Consider the following 27,875-nt stretch of genomic DNA (forward strand, 5'->3'; position numbering starts at 1 on the left):
AAGGACATGTTTACCCAAAAACTTTTCCGTCTTTTCCAGCTGCATCTGTTGCTCAAATAAAAGCTTTTAGCTTTTTCTGCAGCTGTTGTATATAATACATGCTTAAGTCACAGCTACAGTAAAACTGCTGCTACTAACATTTACTGTAGTAACTAGAAGGACTGCTGATGAAGTTTCTCTTCAACTTCTTCCTATAGTTAGTGAAAACTGATGGGAATGAAGAGGTTGTCAAAATGGATCTGATGCCTTTCCAAAAGTTACTTTAGACAGGCAGATGTTCCAGTGCCCTTACTTCAAATCAATCACTTTCCATAGTCCTGAGACATGTTGTAAATATCACTATGCACAGTAATACTTGCTACTGTTCTGTTTAAATTTAAGCTTTAGAAGTCCCTTTCAGACAAGTTCTCCAGTTCCCATTCCAGAACTATAGCCTTTATCTATGAAGCCCATATTTAATAATTCACTTAAACCCAAACTGGCTCTGGCTGCCACCTGTAACATCCTTTCTGTCCTCTGGACCATCGTCTATGTTTATGTATTTTATGAATTAGGATTAAATATTACCCGCTTCAGACTCTCAGACTGTTCTTACGTGACGAAAGAAATTTTTTATATCCCTAGCAACTTTTCACTTCTTATTCCTATGTGAAACTGTATTGCTGTATCCTTTTGCCTCATTAAGCCTTTTAAGGGATATTGAATATTGGAAAACACTATCAGGTTTTTGAGTTACAGGCTTTTCATAACTTTATGTAATGTATAAAATGCTATAGGTAGAGCATTACTATGGCCTCAGGAATTATAACATTCAGAGAGTCCCAGAACTACGTGTAGGCTTCTGTGAGTTTGGACATAAAGAATTTATTAGCCTGACAATTTTAAGTAGATCATCTCCCTTTTCATTGCAACTATATTTAATATGCATTTTACAAAATATCTTGATATGCAGTTATGCTTCAGGTTGATTTTCCACTCGTTATTGTATTTGAGCAGATGGATATTGAACAACAGAAAGACTGGCTTTTTGGCTATTTTTAATATAATTTCATCTACAGTTTTTAATGGACACTCATGTTCTGGAGGGAAACTTTTTAATATAGTGTGATACAGTAAGCATTTATAAAACTGAAATCTATATAAATTTCAGCATTAAATAGATGGTTTTTTATTGAGGGAGCAATACAAAAAGACTGGAAAGCAGTGTTTGTTAGATCACTATTAGTGAGATGAAACCTGGCATGGAAAAGTATGATGCACCTTAGTTGGCAACCTCTTGCACAGAATTTTCTGTGCCTACTGCTTGCAAGTATAAGTTATCCCTTTATTTAGCTATTCTAGCCTACAGTAGCTTTCAAACTAGCCATGAGAGTAAGAAATATGAACCTGGTCTACTGACAGTTCTCTCTTGGTGTTTCACTAAGATTCACATTAGCAAAGTGTATGGGTCAACATGTTTCGCGTTTATATATATTAGGGTGTATTATATATTTGTAGCTCCTTTTATTTTGTATATGAATATATATAGAGAGGCTATATGATTTACTAATGTGCAGACACTGAGTATTATTAAACAATTCATGACAGAGAACATTACAGTGTGTTAAATTGATTGTTCTGCATTACTTACTGGAAGATATTTTTCTCTGACTTTGTTGAACTTTCTTGTTGAACTTTGTTTAAATCCATAGCCTCTATTTTTAATTACCACAATATATTTTTGGAAAGAGATAAATGGCAAGGGTGAGGAGAATGAAAAACTTACTACAGCATTTAATCATTTGTATGTTATTTAAGAACCTTCAAGAACTGTCTGTATTAATGTAATTTTGTTCAGATTACACTGGTAACTGACTTTAGTTCTTTTTAGGCGGTGATATGAAGATGGAAGGAGAAGCTGCATATTGCTTAAGTTTAGCATATCATGTTGCTGGAGAACAACAGACAGCATTATCAGTAAGTTTATTTTGAAGTTGCTTTAGCTTTCCCAATGCCTTTCTCTGCCTCCTTGGCATCTTCCTAGGCATTTTGGAGAGCCTTGGCTCACAGAGCTTTCATAACTGTCTCTAGTTCTGTAGACAGGGATCAGTGTGGCTTAAGCAATTATGGTTCCAATAAATGCAGAACTGGTAGAGTCCAGGTTTCCATGCTTCGATCTGTAGAAATAATATACATTTACAATTCAGGTTATATGTGACTAGCTTTCCTTTTCCTGTATTCATACATATATAAAACAGTTTTTATTTAGTTAGGTTTTGCACTAGTTTGATACAGCATACCTGTGAGCAATGATAAAAGAGAGATCAATTTGCAGGTTGAGCTCTTCAATACATCAGGAATTTAGAAGAAATATGAATTGCTTTTGGTATGAAGAGCTGTAGTGCTGATGCAACCCCTTCTGTGATACTTGAGTTCAAGCTCCTCTTCTCATCTTTCCCTTGAGCCTCCCATACATAATAATTCTAAGACAATGAGAATTCTACATGGAGAATTCTAGTCTGGAAGGAGGGTTCCTCTGGTTCATCATAAGTCAGTGTGATGTGATCAAGCATCAACTTGATTTGTCTGTGCCAGTCATCAGAGAAGTCATAACCCTCCGTGATCCTCTTAAAAATGTTGTGTGGAAAATTGTTTGGATATTTTGTCCATGATTACTGAGATTAATCAGCTGGCTATTTAGTATTTCTAGTTCTGTTTGTTCCTTTAACTGCAGTGACTCAGTATTTTATTAATGAACATGTTTTATAGAGGTCATCCTTTGTGGTTATTTGGTGAGTATTTTGGTTCTGTTGGGGTTTTTTGTTGTTTGTTTGTTGTTTTGTTTTGTTTTTTAAGAAATAGATCAATAGAAGTCACAGAGTTAATTCAGACTGGGTTTCAGTATTGCTTGCTTGGCTTCTGCAGTGTAGGAGGGGTTCTGGATTTCTGTCCTGAAATATCCTCTTACATGCTTTTAATGATTTGTGATATGAATTTTTCCAAAAGTTATTGACCATCTTTGTACATGATTCTTCAATGCTGATAGGCCTATCTGGGAACCTCTTCTTGCGTCAGCTGCAGTCAAAGCCAGTAGCTGAATGTAAAAATATTTCAAAATTAAAAAGCTACATATAATTTTATAAAATTATATCTAATAGTTGCAACAGCAATGAGAAGAGGATATTTGGTCTCTTCCAAGAATACAGTATGACATATTAGACTGGATTTTTTTGTACTGAAGTTTATCTGCATTGGTTTTTGACTGACAAGTGTTCCAGCATTCTTACCCGATCAACTTTTCTGTTAAGTTTCTGGAGTTACAATAAGCTTTATGAACGATGACGAGCAGCAAGATAAACAAATATGCTAAATAAAGAAGGCTGCATGCATATTTGATCTCTCCATGAGAGGAGAAATTAATTAATGAACAAGACTGCACACTCCTCATGATATACAAAGGATCAAACTACCCTTGAAAGTGTCAAAAATATTAGATGTCCTGGCATTGTTTCCTCAGGATCCATTTTGCTTATATTTTATAGCTACCTCTTTCCTTTCATTGCTTCCTACCAAAAAGTTACAGCAATCATTTGGAAGTTCCATTTTTTTCCTTGTCACGTGCAGAATTACTATTTTTTAAGGAAGATTCTGAAACCTTGACTTTTGTAGCATACTACTATTAAAGTATATACATAACAGGTTGTGCCTACTGGTTTTAGTCTTACAAAAACACCTGACAGGTAAGGAGACAATGTGCATTTTTGTTGAAAGGGAAAGAAAGTCTCTGTAATACAAAACATAAATGATAAATCATGTTAAGAGTATAAAATGTTATTTTAACAGTAATGAAAATACCAGTACTTTTCAGGGTAATATATTATAATACAGTGGCATTTCCTAATATAATGGCATTTCCAGTAATAATACATAAGAAACCTTTGAAGCACTCTAATTCAGAAATACAGTGTATTATGAGACTAAGAACAAGGGGTAAAATTTTAGTTCCTTTTGTCCTTTACAGTGACCAAGATAGACAGCAATAAAATATCAGTGGTTGACAGTACTGTTGAGCACAAGTTGTCTTCACTCTCCAATTAGAAATCATTGCCTAAAATTTACCCTTCTGTTCTCAGTTTAATGGCCTCTGTATCCAAGGGGAGCTCAGATGCTTACAGAGATGAAATCATTGCATCCTGTTCCCAGAGGACTGCTGGTTATCATTACACATAAGATGCAGACAATACTGCTAGGAGCCAGTTTGCCTCATGGTAATATGTAGTTCATCACCAGCTTCTGTAGCATGCTAAAGAGGTCTTGCCACACAGCTTGGGACTATTCGGGTGTAGACTCAGGGGTCTCAGCAGTTATTTTCCTGCTTTGCATCAGTTTTCATCTTCTTTATCCTTTTGTGCTGTGGTCCACCTCAGGCAGTCTCCTTCTAGGGGAATCTGAAAGGAGCAGCTGTTACAGATACCATTTCCTCCAATTGTTGCCACTTGGTTCCTTTTGCTGTTCAGCGTGCTACTCCCTCCCCCAACATGCACACACAGTAGCATGCATATAAACTTGTTTCTCTTTCATTCATGTCTTCTAGCAGAGTGGAGAAGCATATGTTCAAAATATTCATTATCTGATGCAGTAATTAAAGGTTGAAATGATTAAGCTGCAGCCTATTATATCAAAAATATGCAGTCACTTTGTATCAAATGAGCTAGTTTTGTTGGAAAAGGTTTTTTATTTGCTAGGCACTTGGTGTATAATCTAACAATCTGATTTGGTGTATAATCTGTATAAATTTAATTTTATTTGAGCTATATGATTGATTTCAGTGGACCTACTCGGATGTAAAAACGTAAGTGTGTGCAAGTTTAGAAGCCTGAGAACTAATTATGTTCAATAGCAGTGTGGTATGTTCATAATATTTTTCAAATCATCTGGTTTATAATCAAGCCTAATGGCTTTTCCACAAAATATGACACAAAATATTAATAGTTCACATCATATAGATTTTATCTTAAACATCATGTATTTTGTCAGGGAGAGTTCTCCATTTGAAGTAAAAGTTACTGTTTACTTCTTTTTCTTCAGACTTGTACAAGCTAGGTATTCAGTGAAACACTTCTATGTCATTAGAAACCTTGCATAAAGTATTGTAATTTAATGCTTGATGTGGGAATTTTTTTTAAATTGAGCTTTCAAGAATGCTTCAAAGAGTTGGGCATCAAGGGTTTCCTCTCAATTACAGTTGCATCCCAAATCATCAGGAAAAAATCCAGTCCTCATCCCTTGTCTGAGCATTAGTGTTTTTTCTAAGTGCTCCTTTATTTTGGATGTTGAATCCTGTCTTTCAGATATGTTACATATTTAAATAATAGAGGCAGCATTCATGAGTACTGAGACTCGTGCCAAAATAAATGTGGTAATTTATGACATAATGCTATGTGCATGAATGGTCAGAATTACAATATACAAGCCACAGGCATAAAATTATCAAGAAAATTTATGAATTTACAAAGACATCTTCACGTTTGAAATGACCCTATTGAAGTAATCAGAAGGTATTTATGACCATAAAGTTAATTTCTGACAAAGTCTGTGTCAAAACAACTGAAAACTTTGTCCCAACTCATGCAGCTAAAGAGGTTATAAGTAAATGTATCTGGGATGCAGATATTCTGAAGTTAGTATGCACGATACATTTTATCTAATTATATCTATGATATCTAATTATATAGGTTATGCCCATATGTGTGTACAAATTTGGTGAATGAAAGAGGATCTTAACAAGTAAAAGAAATCTGAAAGGTGGACTGAATGCTGTCCTCTTTTCTCCCAAATATTGTGAAAGGTAGTTGAGAAGAATGAGCATCATTCCTTTGAGATTTGCTTACTGTTGTAGTGCTTTCCTAGAAGGCTGAACTTCAAGACACTTTTCTGTCAATGGTGTCTGGGTAGATGACTGAGTTTAGGTTTAAGCTTTCATTACTGTTACTACAAAAAGAAATGCTTAAATGGAGACTCGCAAAACACATCAAAAGATGCTATTCAATGGAGACTGTTTCAAACTTCCTTCTTTTAAATCAACCAGATTGTCCTTTATTCATCCATAAGTGATATTTAGCCATTAGTGATGAAGCGTAACATTTTCAGCTTAGCAAATGGTGTTACATGCTTGAAAATACATTTTAGCATACCAGTTTAAGAAAAGGTCTTATAATTCCCAGAGGCTTCACTTTTATTGAAGTGATTTTTAAATTGTTCTTAAAACTCTACTCATATAGAAATTTTGTATTTTTTGTATCTGAGGAATAAAAAAACCAGACAAAACTCTGAGTTATCTTTGAAGATAGGCACTTCTGATTGATCTTGACACTGACAATGGATTATGTACAGGGAAAGGTTTTCTTCTTGAAGGTCTAGAATTAGTGAGCCAGTTCTGAAATTGATTAAATTTCATGTTTCTGAAAGGTCCCACTGCTGCTAGGCATTCATGAAGTTAGTACAAACAAAATTATGTGAGAACAATTAGTACTGGTAGTGAACTTTGCCCAGGCAAAATATACTGACTCAAATACTGATGGAATTAAGAAATTAGAAATTATTTGTGTTGATAATCTTAAAGAAGACATGAAACTTCAGGAAAGATGTGACTGTCTGATCAACTTTTTGTTGTTGTTAATTTAGTGCTTAATTCTTCAGGTGAAAGAAAGATCTAACTTTTTATTTGGATATGAGAGTTGACAGTCTCTTAGTGAAGGAAGGATTTCTTCTGTTGGTTTTAGATAATTATTTTCCTATCTTAGCCAGTTTCTTGAAAACCTCAGGGGAAAAAAAAAAAAAAACACACCAAGAAAAAATGTTCTGAGTAGCCCTGAGATGTAATGGTGCTGTTTTCCTTCAGTACTTCTCTGTGTACCACACAGATTTGCACCTTGGTGATATGGTGTCCACTACAATTGCCTTGGAACGTGGTATCATTTTGTTTTTGAGTCTGTGGTTCAAATTGCATTTTGCTTGGTTAATGGCATCAGAATAACTCCCCTCAGTAAACTGGATTTTTGTCAGGATAAATGTGCCACAAGAATACCCTTTGTAAGAAAACACTCTTAAATGCAGTCCTGCTGCAGAATTACAGTAGTCAAATTAAACAAAAATTATAGAGCATAAGAAACAAAAAGTATTACCGATATAAAAACAATCTATTACTTCATGTCAAGCCGATCAGATTATCAGATTTCCGTGTTTTCCCATAGCAAGAATGAAAATAAATGCAGTAGTAACTTGTTGATATCAACCTTACTCTTCAGGAATCTCATGTTCCATAAGACTGGCTAACAAAACATCATAAATGGGTGGACTTTCATCTCCTCCGTTATAATTCTGAATTTATTCATACATCCCAAACGAGCAAGACAACTGCAGTAAGCTGCAGATTTGACTGCATGTTCTATAAATCTATAGCACCTTTTCAGAATTTTAGGACTATTTGACCACTGACGTTCTCAGGAATATGAATACGAGTTGGTGACAAAAAGTTAAAAAACCCAGTTTTGGGGCTATGCGTGGAGGACATTGTTTTGTTTGCAGGTTTGTTTTTAATTCCCAGACAGTATGAAAGTTGCCTGGTTTATATATATATTTACAAGGTTTATGTAGCCTTACCTAAAACATTTATATTAAACATCCTGAATTTAGAAGTCATGCCATTTAACATCTCAAATATGGTTTCCCAAACTTCGGGTTGTGTTTTTGTAAGATTTTGACTCAGGATATCTATTCCAAAATGACAAGTTCTATCACCTTATAAACTCCCTCTCTCTCACCCTCTCTCTCACCCTCTCTCTCACCCTCTCTCTCACCCTCTCTCTCACCCTCTCTCTCACCCTCTCTCTCACCCTCTCTCTCACCCTCTCTCTCACCCTCTCTCTCACCCTCTCTCTCACCCTCTCTCTCACCCTCTCTCTCACCCTCTCTCTCACCCTCTCTCTCACCCTCTCTCTCACCCTCTCTCTCACCCTCTCTCTCACCGAGTTTGCAAAAGAACTGGAGGGGGCTATAGTGCAACGTTAATAAGAATATTTACATGCTTCTGCATTAATAATAACAATAGATATCCTAAGATCAAGAGAATTATTTGTATGACTCTGAATTGTTTCCATGAAATTGTTGCTAGCTGTTATGTTTTAACTCAAAAGCAGCAAATTGTCCCTCACTGGAGGCTTGCTTAGCTCTAATATGTTGAAACATCGAGGACAAAGCCATAAAAATGCCTTAACCTGCTCTGCAAGGGAATAAAAATATCTTTGCATCTATTATATATATAATATATATATAAAGATATAAAAATATCTTTGCATCTATTTTTCACCAAGGCGTGGATGGTATAGCACTTGGCAATCATGGAGCCTTCGCTCTGGCCCTACCTTTTCTGATATATCTGATATAGCTGATGGAATGGAACAGTCTCTGCTAGCCTTTGCTAGGTATGGCCAGTGGAGGTGGCTCTTCTTTATGCTTTCCCAGGCAAGGTAGGAGACAGATTGTGACCACAGCTAGTGTGTTCTGTTTCATGGGATATAAGGTTACAGTTAGTCCGCTTGCCCTGTCTGAGGTTTCTAAAACTCTAACAACTGCCTTCTGTCAGTTAAAAGATGTGATTTAGGCAGACATTTTCTACTTACTGTATTGTAACTTTTTTTTTAGAGTAGCTAATAAAATATGGGGGTGTGTGGGTGTTTAAATAACTGCTGATATACAAGTTTCCACTCATTTCGTTCCCACAGGCTAGGAACAAAAAAGACAAAGCAGTACAGCTGTATGCTACAGAGGTTATTTACTTTATGGACTTTAGACTATATTGGATTTCTAGCTTAGGTGTACTAAACCTTGGAACCTCAATGCTGTACATAACTGAGAGAAAGAGATAGTCACAGCATGTCTGAGTTCGTAGCTTATATTATCTGAGAAACAATAGCGTGAGAGATCTTAAGAACTGTCAGTAGTATGTCCATTAGTGAAACTGCACATACTATACCCAGGGCTGTAGCAAAAGGCTGAAAAACTGTGTAAGAAATTTTCTAATTCCATTAGATAATATACTTAGGGAAGTCAGGGTTTTTATGCATTTTGAGGAATGAAACATTTGTACCCATGCTGTACCAACTCAGGAATTTAGTACTTAAATGCAAATATATTCATAATCTGGGAGAGTTTGTTTTCCTTTGTACAGTTTAGTTCAAATGAAGAGGGTTTAAAAAGAATTCTATAAAGTAAGGCTTTTAAAATTAGATTGGTTTCTCAAATTGGTATAGTTCAAGCTACAGCAATTTACTTATTAAATATGTGTTTAAATTTCAATTCAGTTATTCCCATTGCCTTCAAGGGGACAGCTCATATATTCAGGTGTAAGCAAATGCTTAACAGCTTTGCTTGATCAGAGCCATCAATGGCTGAATTGGAGAATGGGAGGTCTTGATTCAGGCATCAGATCTTAAGGAATTTAAAATTCATCCTTTGATAGATAAATAACCTGAGAAGTTAAAACACTGAAGCATGCCAGTATAAAACCTAGAGCTTGCTGCTTCATTGCTAGAAGCAATTTGTTTTGCTGTTTTGCTTTCAGCTTATGTATTATTTCAGAGCTGATCAAAAGAATTGGTAGCAAAGTGTGAAATAAATTGTACTTCTAAATAAATCGATTTAACATTCCTTGGTGCTTTAAGTGATTTTAGTAATATTAATATTTAAAATATTTCTGTCTGAAATCTTTTTATGACTACGTATAGCAATAATGGCCACCATTTCATTCTGCTGTTTTTCATATTAGAATATTACACAGTAAACATTGCAAAAATACTATCTTAGCACTGAATTTAATGCAAAAGATTTCAAGTATCTATTTGCATGTAAATGACTCAAGTTTTATTCAGTCAATAAAAACAGTCTATTAATCCTTTTACTACATTTCTTACATGGGTTGAAACTTAAAGAATATGCGGTTTTCAGCTGAATGAGAACTTTTCCTTAACTTCCATACAGGTATGCAGAAAAACAGTGGGTTTTATCGGACTTATATTGGTTGTATACCTTCCTAGTTTATCTCTGCAGTTTCTTCCATTGTGTTATGCAAATTTAAGGGTTGGTTTGTTTGCTTTTAGCTAGGAAAACTTCGTGTAATTAAAAATATCTGTTCGCAGGTGGACTAAAGGTATTAATAAGCATGAAGCAGAATATTTATAGGTGCTTTGTCTAAGAAGTAATGAGCATTTAAGCACACACATGCAAATAGTATGATATTAATGTCTTAGGAGGCTACAGCAATCTGACAGCCAGGTACATTCATGTAGACACAACAGCATGATAAAAGCAGTCCAGACATCTGGATCACAGTGCTGCTATACAAAGACATTTCTGAACAATTCACATTATTGCACTTACCCAAATTTCCAGTCTTGTCCACCCCTTTCTTCTTGTTTCTTTCTCCGCCTCTGCCTTTGTCTTTTATGTACTTGCAGAATCTCATTTTTCCTTTACAAGTCACCTCCATCTGCTTATGTGTCAGAGTGGCCCTTGTGCCACACATCACATTGAGGAGTTCTCAAGATGAAGGGCTGTATTCACATCACTACTTCTGTCTCAGCACTGTTTCATGCTTGTCACTGCTCAGCACTCAGCGCCACACTGCCTTGTTTTGTCAATAACCATTTATTTGTTGCTGGAATAGTAGCAACCATTACATCTGACCTCCCTGTTTCATCAATTATGGATAGATTATTGGATGTGAACATCTGCAAAAGCTTGCTGTTGAACTTACCTCCTGGCTGGGATTAGATAAAGTATTAAACTGTTGTTTATTGTCAGGCCAAAACTCTACTGGGAAGCCAGGGAATTCCAAGACTAGCAGACGCCCATCAGCAAGCACCAAAAATTGTTTAGTATTGCCACTGTTTCCCATAAGATCGTAGCCATTTATTATTTACACTTATTACTAGTTGTTATAACATACTTGATAAAAGCTCTTGGCAGGCACAGTGTTTTCAGCTATTGTCACATCTGTCAGGATGGAAGGGCTACATAAACTGTTTTTTCCTCTTATATTGCTGTTAAAGGGTAACAGATGAAGCTTCTTCACTCCAGACTGTTAAGCTATACTTTATTTTGAAGAAATACGTCAACAATGGCTGGTTTGGAAAACATTACATTCCCATACTAAATAAAGATTGCAACAACCTTCACTAGATTAATGTCTCTTGCAGTAAAGATTTCAAATTGTACAATAATAATGAACTAAAATACCTGGTTTTGACATTTGTGTAGGTTTTTGCTCTGAAGGACCTGGCTGATATTGTTTTAACTTTTTATTTGTTTTAATAGTTTTAATGAGGTATAGTAAATAATAAAATGACGACTGCATTCCTACAAAGTCGTAGGTGTAGAGAATCAGAATTAATATAATTGTTAGTGGCACAGAAGGCCAGAATTAATAACAGTAATATGGAAGCTAATACAGAAGAAATAAGAAGGATGGGAAGAAAAGTTAACATTTATTTAATCATCTGTACATTTCATCTCTTTTAAGTTTCCTATGCAGCAAAAAGAAACATACAGGGTGAACGTCTGACTGTGTGGAAGCCAACAGAAATTTGAAATGTTTCTGGGGAAAGGAACTTTTTTGATTAGTTACTTGTATTTACATATCCATTTAGATTATCTAAATATCATGCAAAGCATACAAGACTTGATACAGGCGAAAAATCCTAGGTCTTGTCTTGGTAGACTGTTAAGGATCAAGTGAAATGTTTGTCTTCCCTTCTCTAATCCTTCAAGCAGGTGCAGACACAGGTAACCTGAAGCATGTATTGCCATGCAAGCTTATAGAGCATCAAGGTAAACATTGCACTTGATAGCCAAGTATAACAGGGGAGGGAAGAGTGTGGACTGGATGAAGCAGTTACCCCTTAGGAAGAGTGACAACCATGCCAACACCTTAGTGATAGGCAAGTCTTAGCAAGAGCCTGTGGAAGGTCTTGAATAAGGGTGCTCCACTGTGATGTTTGACTTTGCCAGACTTCTGGGTGGATTCTTCTACATCCCTCTCCATCCTCCTGTCCCTGATTCCCTTGCCCCAACATGCATGCTTATGCTATGCATTAACCAAATACCCACATTAAAGTCCCTGGAATAGCATTTCCGGAACAGACTAGGTTGGCCCATTCCAGACAAATTATTTCTATCTCTGCAGGAACACCAACAAAGTTTTTACGTTTCTGGTTTAATTTTTTTCCATGTACTTATCAAAACAATGTAGTCCAGTGTAATTGGATGTAGCTAAGGGCAAGGAGTTAGCATTCACATTTACAGAATATGATTTGGTGAGTTTAAGTTGTGGGAAAAGAGAGAACTAACAGTTCTGGCAGATCACAGACTGCTCTTTCTTTCCTCAGTGTGGCACCCAGTTTCAGTATCCCTTAATAGAGAGCATGGAGACAGAACGTTATACTGCCTCTACCCTGGATGCTCACTATGCCTCAATACATTTAGCATTTAATAAGGTGTGGCCTGCCATTAATTTGATATTGGTGTATTATTCTCCTGGGATCAATGAGCTCTGCTCATCGTAATCAGTACATTGCATGAACTATACAATATTCTTACTGTTGTCCAACCTCACTTATGCTGTGTTTTGGCCAAAATAAGAATACATCTAGGTTTGTATTGTGAAGCTCCTCTTTGACCTTACTTGGGATGGCCACAGGTGTGTAGCCACTTAAATTATGGTAATAAAGACCGCACTTCCTAGGCATTTTTAAATATACGTTTCTTGGGTAGCTATGGGAGAAACTTCACTGAACTGCAAAATGCCTATGCATATGGTTCTATTGTGTTTTTTTTTTTCACTGGACTGTATGGAAGTGATTATTTAGTGACTGTCAGAGCTATGTGTTTTTCCTGAAAGTATTTAAGAGGACTAAGTGGTATGAGGCCAGTAGTCTCACTCAGTTGTATTGTCTGTCTACCAACACCTATTGTTGGCTCCAGAAGAATATTGTCAGATGCTGCTAGCTAGGCTGGGCCTTAGCCTGTTACTGCAGCGCCTGTCAGAAATCATTAGCTGGTGATCTCTTTGACTAATGTTCCAGCTGATTGTCTGATTCATGTTCAAGATCTGTAAATGAGGCAGAAGCATCTTTACTGCTCACCAGCTGTGAAATGGCTAAACGCAGCTAGATTTTCAGAAATCAAAATAAATGTATTTCCAATAAAGTTTGACAACAATATCAAGCGCAAAGCTGAGAGCAGAACTATGTTCCTGTGTTTTTTAAAGTTACGGTATTATAAATCAATATTATCCCATCTTGTATTTGTCAGAGGAATGTATTTTACCAAAATAATGAAATACTGCTAGTAGCATTAATCTTGTGTTGAGTTGGATAGACATTCTTTATTCAACATAAATTCATACCTTCGATTTTTACTCTTTTGTCCATTATCCCCAGATGTATCAATGTTCAGCACAGCCTATGTCTTTTTGTCTGAGTCCTCAGTGTATGCCAATGAGGTGTGTACATGTTTTTATGTACGTATAAAGAAGTACAGGTGTGACAACAATGAAAAATAAAGGGTGGGATTTTGAGGAGGGGGAGTCCTTGGGGAGGAGCTGATGATGTATCTGTTTTATATTAATGGAATAACCCCAGGAGGGTCACACTGGCATAATGCTGAGATAACAGAGAAGCAAATCTGGGCCTGAGATCTAATATTTTTCTTGGCAAAGGAGGTAAACATGAAAATCACCACTATCTAGAGAATTAGTGAATAGCAAGAGCTATACCACAAATAGGCTCTAGTTTGAGGATTTAAGTAGAGCTTGTTACTTTACTTTATTTTTACACTGTGACTAATTGTAGCCACGGTAGACTTGCAAAGACCCGGGAAAAGAGTTGAGTTTGTAAATAGATGCTCCCACAATAGCTATCCTCCTTCCAGGTGCACCTGCACCCAGCTTTTAGTGCTAAGCAAGAAAATGAGGGAAACTGTACAATGCTTCCTGAATATTTTCTTTTTACTATTTCTATTTTGGAGCTATAAAAACTACACCGGGGAGTGGGGGTTATACATACACCAAAATAATAGTGGATGGCATGTGGGACAGTCGGCTGTAATGTAGAAGACAAAGCTGACATCTTCACCCTGCCACCTTCCTACATCCTCCATGAATGAGGAAAAAGTGATTGAAACCCAGTGTATTAGACTTTGATTTTAATTTTGGGTTTTTTTTTGTTTGGTTGGTTTTTTAACCAGTATTTCCACTGCAGACCCGCAGAAGTAGAAAGTTTGAGCCAGTCAGTGTGCTTGGTCACATAGAGTGAAAAATAAATTCATGACCAGAATCAGTGCAGTTTTTATAATTTTTATTTTGTTAAACTTACCTTACACTTTTCTTTTTAGAGGTAGAAAGAACTGTACATTATTCTAATCTGTTCAACTGCATATACAATGACCTTTTTCCACTAGTTGCTCAGAGTATCAAGCTCTCCTTGAAACAGGATGGAAATTTTATAATGGAGCCTAGCATGATCAAGATAAATCTATTGCAACAGTTTCCTTCCTCAGAACTCTTTGTACATAGCAAATTTAAAAAATAAAAGCTGCCGCCGCCACCACCAAAAAAACCAAGACGTTTTGCCCCTTAAGTAACTCTAAATCTCTGAAAACTTTGAGTTTTGAGAAGGAAATTCAGCCATATCTATGTAATGCCCAAACCCACTCTTTTTAGTGTACATTTCCAGTATAGATTCTTATGTAGTCTCATGCAATATCTCTTTACACAATATTATATACTTTTATTTACATTTAACATGAAGAAAATAACCTTACAGCCACTTCAGAAACTTTTATGTAGAAAATAACCTAGATGACATTTTAATGCACAATATTTACCATAGAATGCTGAAGCAGAAGCATGTTACCTTAATAAGAAGACTTTTGTTCTGTTGTCCAAAACAATTTTTCCATCTTTTTTGCTTGTGTAATGACAGTTATATTCACTAAGACTACAAATACAGCAAAACTGCACATTTGTGTAGTTTTCATCCTTAATTATTGACGTGTTCCACCTCTTCCTTGGATGTCACTGTCCTCTGCACAGATTGGCCAAAATATATATAAAAGACCCATTTCTGGCTATACTTCTGTCTCAAGGTAGAAGAACTTTCATGGGAGCCTATAAATTCCATTAGATCCAAATGATACATGTTCCCAATATTTATCCACTTGTCAGAGAGCTAAGAAATGGGCATGGCTTGGCCATGCCCACTCAATACTCTCTTGCCACATGTATGTCTTCTCTTACATGGTATTCATAAGAACCCAGTTAGATGGACTGGTATTTGTATCCCATGAAAATCAACAGAAGAGTTTTCATGTCCATTTATTGTTTTCAATCTGCTTACAGGTTCTGACAGACATCACTGTGTCAATTCTGCTTGATTTGCCAGCATGCAAGCTTTATAATTTTTCATTTTAAATGGAAATTAAATGTGCTGTAGTTGCAGGAAACTTTGGGTGAAATCCTCTAATACTTACATGTTGATCTAGCTTTTTTTGCTGCCCTACCTCCTTTTCTTTTTCTACCCTGAATGTAAGGCATGCACCATAGATGAGGAGGCTCCTCTTCACTTCCTCCACGTAAATGGATACTGGGCAATTGTAGCATACAGGGGCACTACACAGCTCCTTTCCATCGAGAATGTGTCCCTACATAATACCTGAAGCTGGAAGAGTTAAGAGAAATATGGACATAACGAATATATTTTCTATTGCAATTTATTAAGATTTCCTCCCTTTCGTGTAGATGATTTAATTATCATTATTTCATTATTCTTTAGAATGAAACACCTGATCTGTGTAGAGTAGTAGTAACCTGGGCCCAAAATGAGCACTTTCCGTCAATATGAATGAGTGGCTTTATTTATTTACTTACTTCTTTCTAGCAGCTGTTGCAGAGATGCAGTGAACCAACTTTTTACATTACCTACTCTGGCTATCGTTTTTCCTTGGTTTTATCTGTACTTTTTAGGCTCTGTGATATCTTTGATAGAAAAAAAGTACAGCAGCCTAAGCCTTAGGTGACTAAGTAAACTTTCTGTGCTAGAGAGTAACCACTAGAGGCCCTGTGTCCTAGTTTAGTATTGCAGAGGTCAGTTTAAAGTAGGAGTGATTTTCAGTCCAGTACATAAAATTTTGGAAACCTTCTGACACTCTTATGGCAGATTTTTCTGATATGGGCACGGTTATTACAACAAGTGCTGTAGGTCCTCTGAGTTAAATGCAAAATCAAGAACTGTTTTTTGGACATTTTTGCGCATTCCTGTTACCAGCCTGGACTATTAGAAGGACACACTGCAGGTCTTGACAACTTTGAGTATGCTTTCAGTTTAGGGAGAGTTCTAAACTGATGTGACAAGATCCTAACTGAGGTGCCAACGCTCTCTTTTTGTCCTGTATTATGCATTGATAACTCAATTGGCAATGACCTTCAAGTATAGGATGCAATGCTGATGTATATGAGAGCAAGACTGATATGGAAGTACTTGAAGGTCGATAAATAGTGCAGTGCACATTAATAAATGTTATTTTTTGTGCATACAGAGCTTATGTAACTAAAAAATAAGAGCTTTGTCCAAGGATATTCCTGCACGTAGTAGAACTCCTTCAAGAACTGGGAAATCTAAGTAGTGGAAACAGTGATAGAAATGGTGGCATCCATAGCATTAGCGCACACAGGTTGTCTTCTTTGGAACTATGCACACTACCAATGACAGGGAGTGCAGCTTCTTAATAGAAAATGCCCTATCTTTTACCTCAGTTTAAATAGGCATCCTGGGGCATGCAGGATACTGTCATACGTCCCTAGGCATCTCCCATCCCCCTTCAGAGCTGGTAAATGACATTCACTACTCGTTGCTTGGAAATGTGCAAAAAGGATTTCCATAGATAGCCTTTGGAGATTTCCTGTTTTCTCATGTGTGTAATAGGTTGGGTCAAGCAAAAAAAAAGGAGGGGGGAAAGAATAGGATTTAATTCTATATGCATTCTTGTCATCACCATTGGAAAAAAAATGGACGAAAAGAGAACTTATGCAATACAGGTGATGTCTGTTAAATTAAATTAAGATCATATGTTTTTATGCAGCAGCTGTAAGCCTTCAGTTAAGGGAGAGGTCATGATAATAGAGTGCATTCGAAATGCATATTAACAAATTCCTTGTGTGTGCGAATAATTAGTCATAAAAATAACAAAAATATCTACAGTATTTTAAGCCAACATAGTTTAAATTTGTAACCTATATTTTATCCAATTTTTGAGCATCTGAATTGTACTAAGAAAAGTTGTCATATGACAGTTTAAAGAAAGAAAAATAACATTAAGTTTTATATCAGCATATCATTCTAATGCACTACGAATAGGACACTATCTTAAGATAACGATTAACAGAAATTCATAAAAGCACAGCCCCTTAAAATGTTTTAGATTATGGATAAGGAAATCTATATTGTGAATCAGGTATATTATTTTTGGTTTTTGAAAAGTGCCAAAATACAGGGATTTAAATGCAAGTTGTATCTTTTTCATTTTTAATTATTTAATAGTTTCAAACAATTGTAATGATTAAAAATCCAGTCCTATTACAGCTAATTAAAGAAGAAATGTACAGGTGGGAAAATTTCAATTTTGTGTTTCTTAAGCACACAGAGACTGGAAAAAAAAAGTGGAATTTCTTAGCATTGTATTTATTGGGGTTTATTTTCCTGTTTCACAGATACTGAAGACATCTGTAAAAATCTTCACAGCACTTTGTGATTCTGCTGGCCTGGGCAGAGCATATGCAGCTATTGCCAAGATTCTGGTAAGGTAGGTTGGCACATCTGTGTCTGGCTGTCAGTGCAGATTCATTCAGCTGTGAAAGACTTAAATTGTTAGAGGTCTGTCGCTTCCCATTACTGACTGCTTAAATTTTAAGCAGTGCCCTTCTTACAGTAAGTGACCCTTTCATCGAAAGTTATTTTAAATTGGTACACATTTTTTGAAGTGTATGATCCAAGCTTTTCTTTACCTGTAAAATATAATATGTCTCTTTTTCCCATATTTTGGGGGCTTTTAAAATTTTTTTTCCACAAGTTTGGGAGGGACCTTTCTGGAAAATAGAAAACGAGGCGTATTTTCCGGGTTTAAAAAGACAGAAAACCTTGAAGAATGTAGCAAGTTTCAGAAGGTGGCTCAGTGTAATCTTTTCCAAACTCTAAGTTTCCATTTATTGCACTCAGTTCTGTTTTGGTTTGTGCATGTGTAACTATATACAAAATTGTTGCAGATAAGATGCTTGTCTTCGATGTTTTTGTTTTAGCATCTGGCATTAAAATCTTCTTCCACGTGAATTATTTTGAAACTACTTCAACTTCTTACACAAATAGCTTTGACATAAAGTAGTCTAATGTAATTATCGTATGAAGTAGGGAAAGATTAAAGTGAAGGTTGCAGCTTATCCTTGATTCATCCTACGTTTGGGGACTTCAGTGCACGTGATGCATGACAGAGGTTGGCAAATTGTTTATGGAAGAGGACTTGTCACCAGGTTTATTTCAGTGTGTGGAACAAATTCTCCTGTTTGAGTCAGATGCCTTGCCTCCTGGCCTTTCAGAGCATATAGGGATCAGCCACAATCACAGTTCTCTTCAGCTCTCTGATACATAATTCATGGCTATTCATATTCTGAGCATCCTAAATAAGCACATGGGATAAGATGTTCAAAAAGCCACAGAACAGGCTTAGAATACCAGGTCCCATTTTCAAAACTATCTTAAGCCTAACTGAGAAAGATTTAGTTGCTGGGACATCAGCTGTTATAATGAGTGACTTCGCAGTGAGTGCAAAGGTTTCTGAACTCTCAGTAGCAGAGTTCCTTGTATTCACAAAAAACAGTAGTCTGAGTAGATGGTGGCCTAAGATAGCCAAGACGAAGTTCCTAGAAAACCGTGTATATTAATTTCCTCTCTCTGAGATTTAGGCATTTTGGAATGAGAGTACATAGATTTATTTACTTAGAAGTTGCAGATTTTGAGATTCTTCCAAAGTCAGGGTTTTAAAACCTTCATCTGAAAGACCATGCCAGTGCAAATTCTTTTCTTAAAAGTACAGCTGAAGATGGAGTAGCTAGTGATTTTCTTCTGCATCAAATCTGTACTGCACACCTTCTGAGAGCATTCTCTAGCTATCTGGGAACAGACAGTCTCACTGCTTTCCGGTTGTTGCAATTTGAAAAAGAGGAAAACCAGTATGTAAGGAGAAATGAGAGGGGAAACTGAGCGCAATGATTCCCCAGTTTAGTATTTAATGTGTTATCCTAATAATCTGCCTTCTTTTAGTTTAAAACCATTACCCCTTGTCCTATCGCAGCAGGCCCTGCTAAAAATTTGTCCCCATCTTTCTTATAAGCCCCCTGTAAGTACTGAAAGGATGCAGTAAGGTCTTCCTGGAGCCTTCTCTTCTCCAGGCTGAACAACCCAACTCTCTCAGCCTTTCTTCACAGGAGAGGTGCTCCATCCCTCTGGTCATTTTTGTGGGCCTCCTCTGGACCTGCTCCAACAGTCCATGTCTTTCCTGTGCTGAGGGCTCCGGAGCTGGATGCAATCTCCAGGAGGGGAATCACCAGAGCAGAGTAGATGGGCAGAATCACCTCCCTCGACCTGCTGGCCACGCTCCTTTTGTTGCAGCCCAGGATATGGATGGCCTTCTGGGCTGCGAGTACACATTGCCGGCTCATGTCCAGCTTTTCATCCACCAGTACCCCCAAGTCCTCCTTCGCAGGGCTGCTCTCAATCCCTTCACCCCCAGCCTGTATTGATTATCAGGAGTTGCCCCGACCCATGTGTAGGATCTTGCACTTGGCCTTCTTGAACCTCCTGAGGTTCACATGGGCCCACTTCTTGAGCTTGTCCAGGTCCCTCTGGATGGCATCCTGCCCCTTGGGAATGTCAACCGTACCACTGAGCTTGGTGTCATCAGCAAACTTGCTGAGGGTGCACTCAATCCCACTGTCTGTTACTGATGAAGATAGTGAACAGTACTGGTCCCCATATGGACCCCTGAGAGGCACCACTTGTCACTCATCTCCATCTGGACATTTTGCCATTGACCACTACCCTCTGGATGTGACCATCCAACCAATTCCTCATCCACCAAACAGTCCACCCATCAAATCCATGTCTCTCCCATTTAGAAAAGGATGTTGTGGGGGACTGTGTCAAAGCCCTTACAGAAGTCCAGGTAGATGACATCCATAGCTCTTCCCTTGTCCACTGATGTAGTCACTCCATCATAGAAGGCCACCAGGTTGGTCAGGCAGGACTTGCCCTTGGTGAAGCCATGCTGGCTGCCTTGAATCACCTCCCTGTCCTCCACGTGCCTTAGCAGAGCTTGTAGGAGGATCTGTTCCATGATCTTCCCGGGCACAGAGGTGAGGCTGACAGATTGGTAGTTCCCAGGGTCCTCCTTTGTACCCTTTTTAAAAATGGGTGCAATGTTTTCCTTTTTCCAGTCACCAGGGACTTCACCCGACTTCCGTGACTTTTCAAATATCATGAAGAGTAGCTTGGCAACTACATCAGCCAGTTCCCTCAGGACTCTGGGATGCATCTCATCAGATCCCAAAGACTTATGTATGTTCAGGTGCCTCAGGTGGTCACAACCCTGATCTTCTCTTACAGTGGGAGGGACTTTGTTCCCTGAGTCCCTGCCTTGCAGTCCATCCGCTTGAGAGGTGTGGGAAGAGAGGTTGCCAGTGAAGACTGAGGCAAAGAAGTTGTTGAGTACCTCAGCCCTCTGTTATTACCAGTTTGCCAGTTTTGTTCATCAGGGAGGGTGCACTTTCTTTGGCCTTCCTTTTCTGGCTGACATACCTGTAGAAGCCCTTCTTATTATTCTCTGCATCCCTTGCCAACTTCAGATCCAACAACATCTTGGCCTTCCTGACCCCATCCCTACACAACCAGGCAGTGTCCCTCTACTCTTCCTAGGATACCTGTCCCTGATTCCACTGCCTGTGCATTTTCTTCCTGCCCTTTAGTTTGACCAGCAGGTCTCTACTCATCCATGCTGGTCTGTGGCCTTCCTTTCCTGATTTCTTACACCTGGGGATCAAGAGCTCATGTGCTCTATGGAAAGCATCCTTAAAGACCTGCCAGCTCTATTCTGCTCCCTTGTCCCTGAGGGCAGTTTCCCAGGGGATCCTATTGACTAACTCCTTGAAGAGCTGGAAGTTTGCTTTCCTAAAATTCAGTCCTGACTTTATTCTTTGCCTGACCCATGTCCCTCAGGACTGTAAACTCCACCAGTGCATGATCACTGCAGCCCAGGCTGCCTCCAGTCTTGACATCACCTATTAGCTCACTTGCGTTGCTGACCATCAGGTCCAGTATCTCATCCCCTGTGGTAGGGCTGTCTATTACCTGTCTTAAGAAGTTATCCTCAGTGCACTCCAGGAGTCTCCTGGATTGCCTACAGCTCACCATGCTACTTTTCCAGCAGATGTCAGAGTGGTTGAAGTCCCACAGCAGATGAGAGCCTGAGAGCGTGGTGCCTCCTGTAGCTGGAGTTAGAAGGCTTCGTCAATAGGCTCCCCTTGATTGGGTGGCCTGTAGTGGACACCAATCACAGGGTTCCCTTTGTTGCCTTGGTCTCTAATTCTTACCCGTAAGCTTTCAACCTGCTCATGGCTATTATTCATAGACAGCTCTTCCCACTCTATCTATTTCTTGATGTAGAGGGCATCCTCTCCACCTATTCTCCCTTGCCTGTGCCTTCTGAGCAGCCTGTAGTCATTGATAGCTGCACTGCAGTCATGAGATTTGTCCTACCAAGTTTCAGTAATGGCAACTAGAGTTGAATCAGAACTGAATTCTGACATTCAGTTGACCAAAAATTCAAAGGATCGCAGTTCTGGATTTATGCTCCAAAACCTTAAAAAAGACTCAGGTAAGATGTATAAATCTGTCTGTGTATACGGGCCTTAAATCTTCTTGAACACTTGAACTCTGTGACCAGGAGTCATAGAGACTCAGGAAGTTTTCATCCATTGTCTTCATGGGGCAATTTTGTAAAGAGGTCTCACAGATGGGGAGACACCATTCCATAAAGCCCATAAACACCATTCATTGTTTTAAGTAGAAATGGATAAATTCCATGATTACTTTTACTGTATCACAAGCAGCAAAAGTAGCTGAGTACACCATAAAGTGTCTCTGACATGAGAAAATAGCATAAGCAACATTTGAAATGGGTGTTGAGGGAGCTGGCCAAAGTGAGGCTGCTTTTGATTACCTTTGAAAGACTGGCAGCTAGGGGAGATTACTGAGGACCGGAAGGTTCCAGATGTCATTCCTGTCTTCAAGAGCGAGGATCCAGGAAACTTCAAGCTGGTCAGCCTTACCTTGATCCCTGATAACATGATGGAGTGAATACTCCTGGAAGCCATTTCCAAACATATTAAGACAAGAGGGTGATTGGATTTAAGACAGGGAAATTGTGCCTCACCAACATCATAACCTTCTAGGATAAGATGACTGGCTTGGTGGATGAAGGGAAAGCAGTGGATCTTCCTTCTCAATTTTAGCATGGCCTCTGACACCTTCTCCCACAACATCTTCATACACCAGCTGATCAAGGATGGCTTAGATAAATAGGCAGTGAGGTAGACTGAAAACTAGGTGAGCTGCCGGCCTTCAAAGGATTGTTAAGCAGCAGCATGAAGTCCAGTGGGAGGCCAGTCACTAGTGGTGTACTCTGGGATCAGTACTGGCACCAATACCGATTAATATCTTCATTGATGACCTGAATGGCGTGACCAAGCGTACCCTCGGCATGTTTGCAGGCAATACAAAATTGAGGAGAAATGGTTGATCCACCAGGTAGGTGGTTGTGCCGACATTCAGAGGGACCTCATCAGGCTGGAGAAATGAGCCAATGGCAGTCTCATGAAGTTCAGGAAAGGGAAATGCCAAGTCCTGCACCTGGGGACAGAGAACCCCAGGCACCGGCTCAGGCTGCAAGCTGACTGGATGGAAAGCAGGCTGGCAGAGAAGGTCCTGAGGGACAACAGAGAAGTTGCCTGGTGGACAGCAAGCTGCCCATGAGACAGCAATGCACCCTCATGGCAAAGGCAACCAACGGGATCCTGGGCAGCATTAGGCAGAGCGTTGCAAGCAGGTTGAGGGAGGTGGTCCTTTGCCTCTACTCAGCGCTGTTGAGGTCACCCCAGGAGCGCTGTGTCCCATTCTGGGCTCCCCAGTACACGAGAGAGAGGGACGCAGTGGAGTGGGTCCAGCAAAGGGCTGCAAAGATGACTAAGGGACTGGGAGCATCCGTCCTAGGAGGAGAGGCGGAGGGAGCTGGGACTGTTCAGACCACAGGAGAGAAGGCTCAGGGGGATTTCATCAATCTGTACAAACTTCTGATGGGAGGGTATAAAGAAGAGGGAGCCAGGCTCTTCTCAGTGGTGTTCAGTGACAGGACTAGAGGCATTGGGCACAAACTGAAATACATGAGATACCATTTACACACAAGAAGAAAAAAATCACTGTGAGGGTAAAAGCTGGAACAGGTTGTGGAGTCTCCATCCTTCAAAAGTCACTCAAAACTTCACTGGACACAGGCATCCTCTAGTTGCTCTGAGCAAGGTGAATGGAGATTATCTCTAGAGACCCCTTCCAACCTTAACTATTCTGTGATTCTGTGATCTTTGTCTTAAGCAGTCCTTCTAGATTAATTCCCTTTAGCCGTGCAATGCTTTCTAGTTGAATGCTTTCTATAACCCGGTATGATGGATACTTCAGACAAGGCTACTTTTCAAAATTCAATAACAGAATTTTTCATGAACAAAATCAGGCTGGTCCAGCTCTACTGGTTCTTCCTTGGAGCAGGAGAGGGGATAGAAAAGTGGTTTGAAAAGCCAATATAAAGAGAGTCATTTAAAAAAACATTGTAAGTTTATGTTTACTCTCACACCAAACTTCTCGATATTTACTTGTCTGATGTACAGCAAACAAGCAAATTTCTGGCAAGCCTGTTTGGAAAATATGGGATAAATGCATGAATAATTACTGCTGGTGACAGAATCTCCATACTCAGCTTGATCACTTTTTCTTTTCTTATATTTTTACCTGATCTAGGCTAGGCTTGTGCAAATCATTTTAAATTTGATCGATAATGTCTTTACAAGTAAAAGATTACTCTTTCCCTAAAATAATGCATTATATCATAACGTCCCTGAGAATTTGCACTGATTGCCTTGTGACAGGTTGAAGAAAGTGGCTGAGCCCTCCCAAATTGCTCAGAACCTGTCTGTGGCTTTGAAATTTTTTGTGAAATCTTTGCTGCAGATGTTTCCACAGTCCGTGGGAAACTGAAATTCTCTATCATGTACATTTAGGCATGTCATTTTCCAAGGAAAAATCTGACATAATAGCATCATGTTCTTGACTTATTCTGCCAATGTCCACCATGGTAATGACTTCTTGTGGACACATGATTTATACATCCAATTCAATCACATGAGCCATCCTATAAAAGGTGCATATTTTCATAAAAGTCTAATAGCGGTAAAAATCTCATAGGGCATTTTAGCATGAAACTGGAAATGAGTTGCTGTAGATATGTAATCTCTTCTGCTGAAGTCATCATAACTGTTCTGTGGGATCATGAATGACTATATCTTTAGGAAATTACATTTTATGCATTTAGGAAGGTGATGGTTAAGGAGATAGAAAGTATATGGCTGTATAAAACAACATGTAGATTTTTGAAAGAACTGTAAAATATTAGCCCTTTCAGTAGGAAAGACCTGTTTATCATGTTTCCAGGTCTTGTACAGGATAAAGTGTTTCAGTAATCCTTCTAGCATACTTTAAATATCTGAAGCTGTAGTGCTTTTAAAAGTACTTCCTTTGAAAAATTGTTAAACTCTACCAACCAATTGCTAGTTGGTGTAAGTGAAGTTCTAACAGTGAGAAATATCTTTCTGATATGTATCAAATTGACTTCTGTTTGCTTGAAAGAGGTTATATGCCCTAGCAATTTTCATATTTTCTATACGTGGAGCATAGGTTTTTATGTGAAATATAAAAGATGGCCAAAAATACATAAAAACATTTCTATTAATTCATGAAATTAAGAAAACCTTTTTACATTTTCTCCTGTCACTGATTCCATTTGCTTTATTACTTTCAGCCTCTAGCTCACAAACTTGGTGGCACAATCAACAAACCCCTTAGTGGCTGTTTCATCTCTGCTCTATTTGATTTCTCCACTCTGAGTAAATGATTAAGTTTTCATGCATTGGTTCAACCAAAATCTATGTTCACTCAACCACATCCTTTATTGATTACTTCTACTGCAAACAGTAGGCCAAGTGTGATATACATAATTGGACAGTTGTCAGGGGATGTGGGTGTTAACAGTCCTGTTTTCCCAATTGGAAACTGGAATCACCTTGATACACAAATATTCTGCACTGTTTCATTCTAATTCCTTGGACCGAGGAGTCCTTTTCCTCAGAATATATGTTTTTAACTCTCAAAGGTCTGGTTGAATGGATTTAATGATTATACCATATAATATGCTCTTGAAGTTGCACCTGTGCACTGCATATAGAAAACTAGAAAACCTGGAATTAATATTTGTCTAACACTTTAACCTTGTCCTTTAACTTATATAAATCATATGCTGTATTTCTGTGGGGAAACATTTGATTTTCTCTTCTTAGGAAAAAAAATAGGTTTAAAAAATGTGTTTCTAATTCTAAAATTTAGAAGCATTTTGACATTTGGCAAATGTTTACAGTACAATATTTAATATTCTCATGATATTAAAATACTTAAATTAGGAAACTTTAGTAAATGCAACTCTGCTTACTGACAACTAAGCTTTACAATAGCATATAGCTGAACATTTCAAGCATGTTAGTTTGCAGTGGTTTAGCACCCTTTTGTAGCAGTCTCAGTCTCATACAGATAATCACTGCAATATTGTAAATTTGCAGCCATGCTTTGCTATGTTTCCTGTTGCGTGGCAGGCGCTACCCTGTTAAAATTACTGTCACATCATAAGACAGGGAATTGCAGACTTCTGCCAGATTTTGAAAGCACATATCCCTAATATAGTTTATAATAGAAACTGTAATGTAAATAAACCCCAGTCAGTCATTTGCTGCAGGAATATAACTTGAAGTTGTTTTAAAATGGTTAGAAAATAAATCACAATTCTTTATCTCTTACAGGAATTTCTGTTTCTGTGAGTTTCTGAATTAAGACTGGATTTTCTGTCTTGCTTGGTGGCTTGACATTTAGCATGCTACACGCTTACATTAGTGACTCAAGTTCATGGCTAATATTGAGGTCAGCTGCAGTAATACTTCAGCCTTAAAGGGAAAAGGAGTGCAGTGCCTTACAGTCAAACCCAGACGTCTATCTTATATCTTGTAATCATACTGCAGAGATCTTATATTGTTAATATGACTGGCTTTATTAAAAAAAGGAAATCTGCAAATGTTATTGTCAAAGTACATTAACAATTTTCAACTTAGATTCAGTTGTGACCTCATATTGTTCTGATCTCACTGGGATTTGGGGGTGACACCTGCAATCCACAGTTTATAGGTTTGCCTGTGTGACTCCAGCAACCTTTGATCCACCCAGCCGAAGTGCAGCATTGCACTCAGGGAAAGGCTGTCATCCCCAGACCAAGAGACAGTGCTGTCGTGGAGCTGCTGCTACACCACCAGGGTTCTAGAGCAAGAAATGGCAGCTCTGAATGACAGGAGCACAAAAAGCCTTACTGAAAAACTAGCCGCCTTACCTCCTTCCCCTGTTTTGTTAGGATGTGAGGTCCAGCTGTATTGAAAATGTTATCGGTTGCTCAGCAGGAAAAATATTAAAATTACGGAAACTCCAAAAACCCTGTAAAATAATCGCCTGCATTTTCACTCTTGGCCTTAAAATATGGCACAATATTCTGAAGGAGAATTTTGTTTTATTTCGCTCCAAGGATCCAGTTCTGCCCTCAGAAGTTCTGTGTGGACTAGGCATATTGGTCTCAGCACAGGTAATGCCTATCCATCAATTTCAGAAATAAAGTCCGGTCATGGATAAGTCATCACAGTGTAAAGTTACTTCAGAACAGGGGGATAGATCTTCAGCATTTGGAGAAGCCATCTGAGTGAATATTTAATTTTGTCTTTTGCTTCAGTCAGGGAAAAGCGGCCGAAGCTATTAAATGCTTGGGAGAGTTTATGAAGGCTGCTGAGAATGCTCATCTAAGCCAAAGTGTGGTGGATGCATGTGTATTACTTGGGAATATTTACAATGAAAGAGTAAGTACTGCTTGTAGTAATGATGTGAAAAAAATGGGTTTAATTCATGGTAAAACTGTTTTTGCATATGAGATGACCCAGAAGGATTTGACTCAGGTGTTGTATCTTACAAGAGTTACCAAAGGAGAAGATACTGTGTGACTAAATAAAATGTGCCTTAAGATTTTGGGAAAGGTGAAAATTTCCCACCATATCTAACACATAGGCTTTTGGTCTAGAGGGGGTGAATAAAAACTCCAAGTTCACATCATGACAAACTTTAAGCGTTGTGAAAAATCTGCATCCAAATCACCGCTGGGGCCGCATGTGCCCGTAAAGAGTCATCAGTTAATGCAAATGAAATTTTACTGTACTATACATTGAAATTTGTGGGGTTTTTAAAATGAACGTATACTATACTGTATACCAATAAGCAGTTTTTAATCTTAGCTTGGTTTCTTCTCTATATTATCTCAGCCAAATTTATTAAATTGAT

General features: G+C 38.3%; 1 protein-coding gene across 1 annotated transcript in view; it reads left to right on the forward strand.

Moving 5' to 3' along the window:
• Positions 1-27,875, forward strand: part of TTC29 (tetratricopeptide repeat domain 29) — a 137,290-nt gene that overhangs the window by 52,855 nt on the left and 56,560 nt on the right. Inside the window, exons 7-9 of the mRNA XM_075090436.1 lie at positions 1,871-1,956; positions 17,801-17,892; positions 27,277-27,400. Coding sequence (XP_074946537.1) covers positions 1,871-1,956; positions 17,801-17,892; positions 27,277-27,400 — 302 coding nt within the window. The remainder of the gene's footprint in view (positions 1-1,870; positions 1,957-17,800; positions 17,893-27,276; positions 27,401-27,875) is intronic.

This window comes from Phalacrocorax aristotelis, chromosome 4, assembly GCF_949628215.1.
Source record: "Phalacrocorax aristotelis chromosome 4, bGulAri2.1, whole genome shotgun sequence".
Lineage (NCBI taxonomy): Eukaryota > Metazoa > Chordata > Aves > Suliformes > Phalacrocoracidae > Phalacrocorax > Phalacrocorax aristotelis.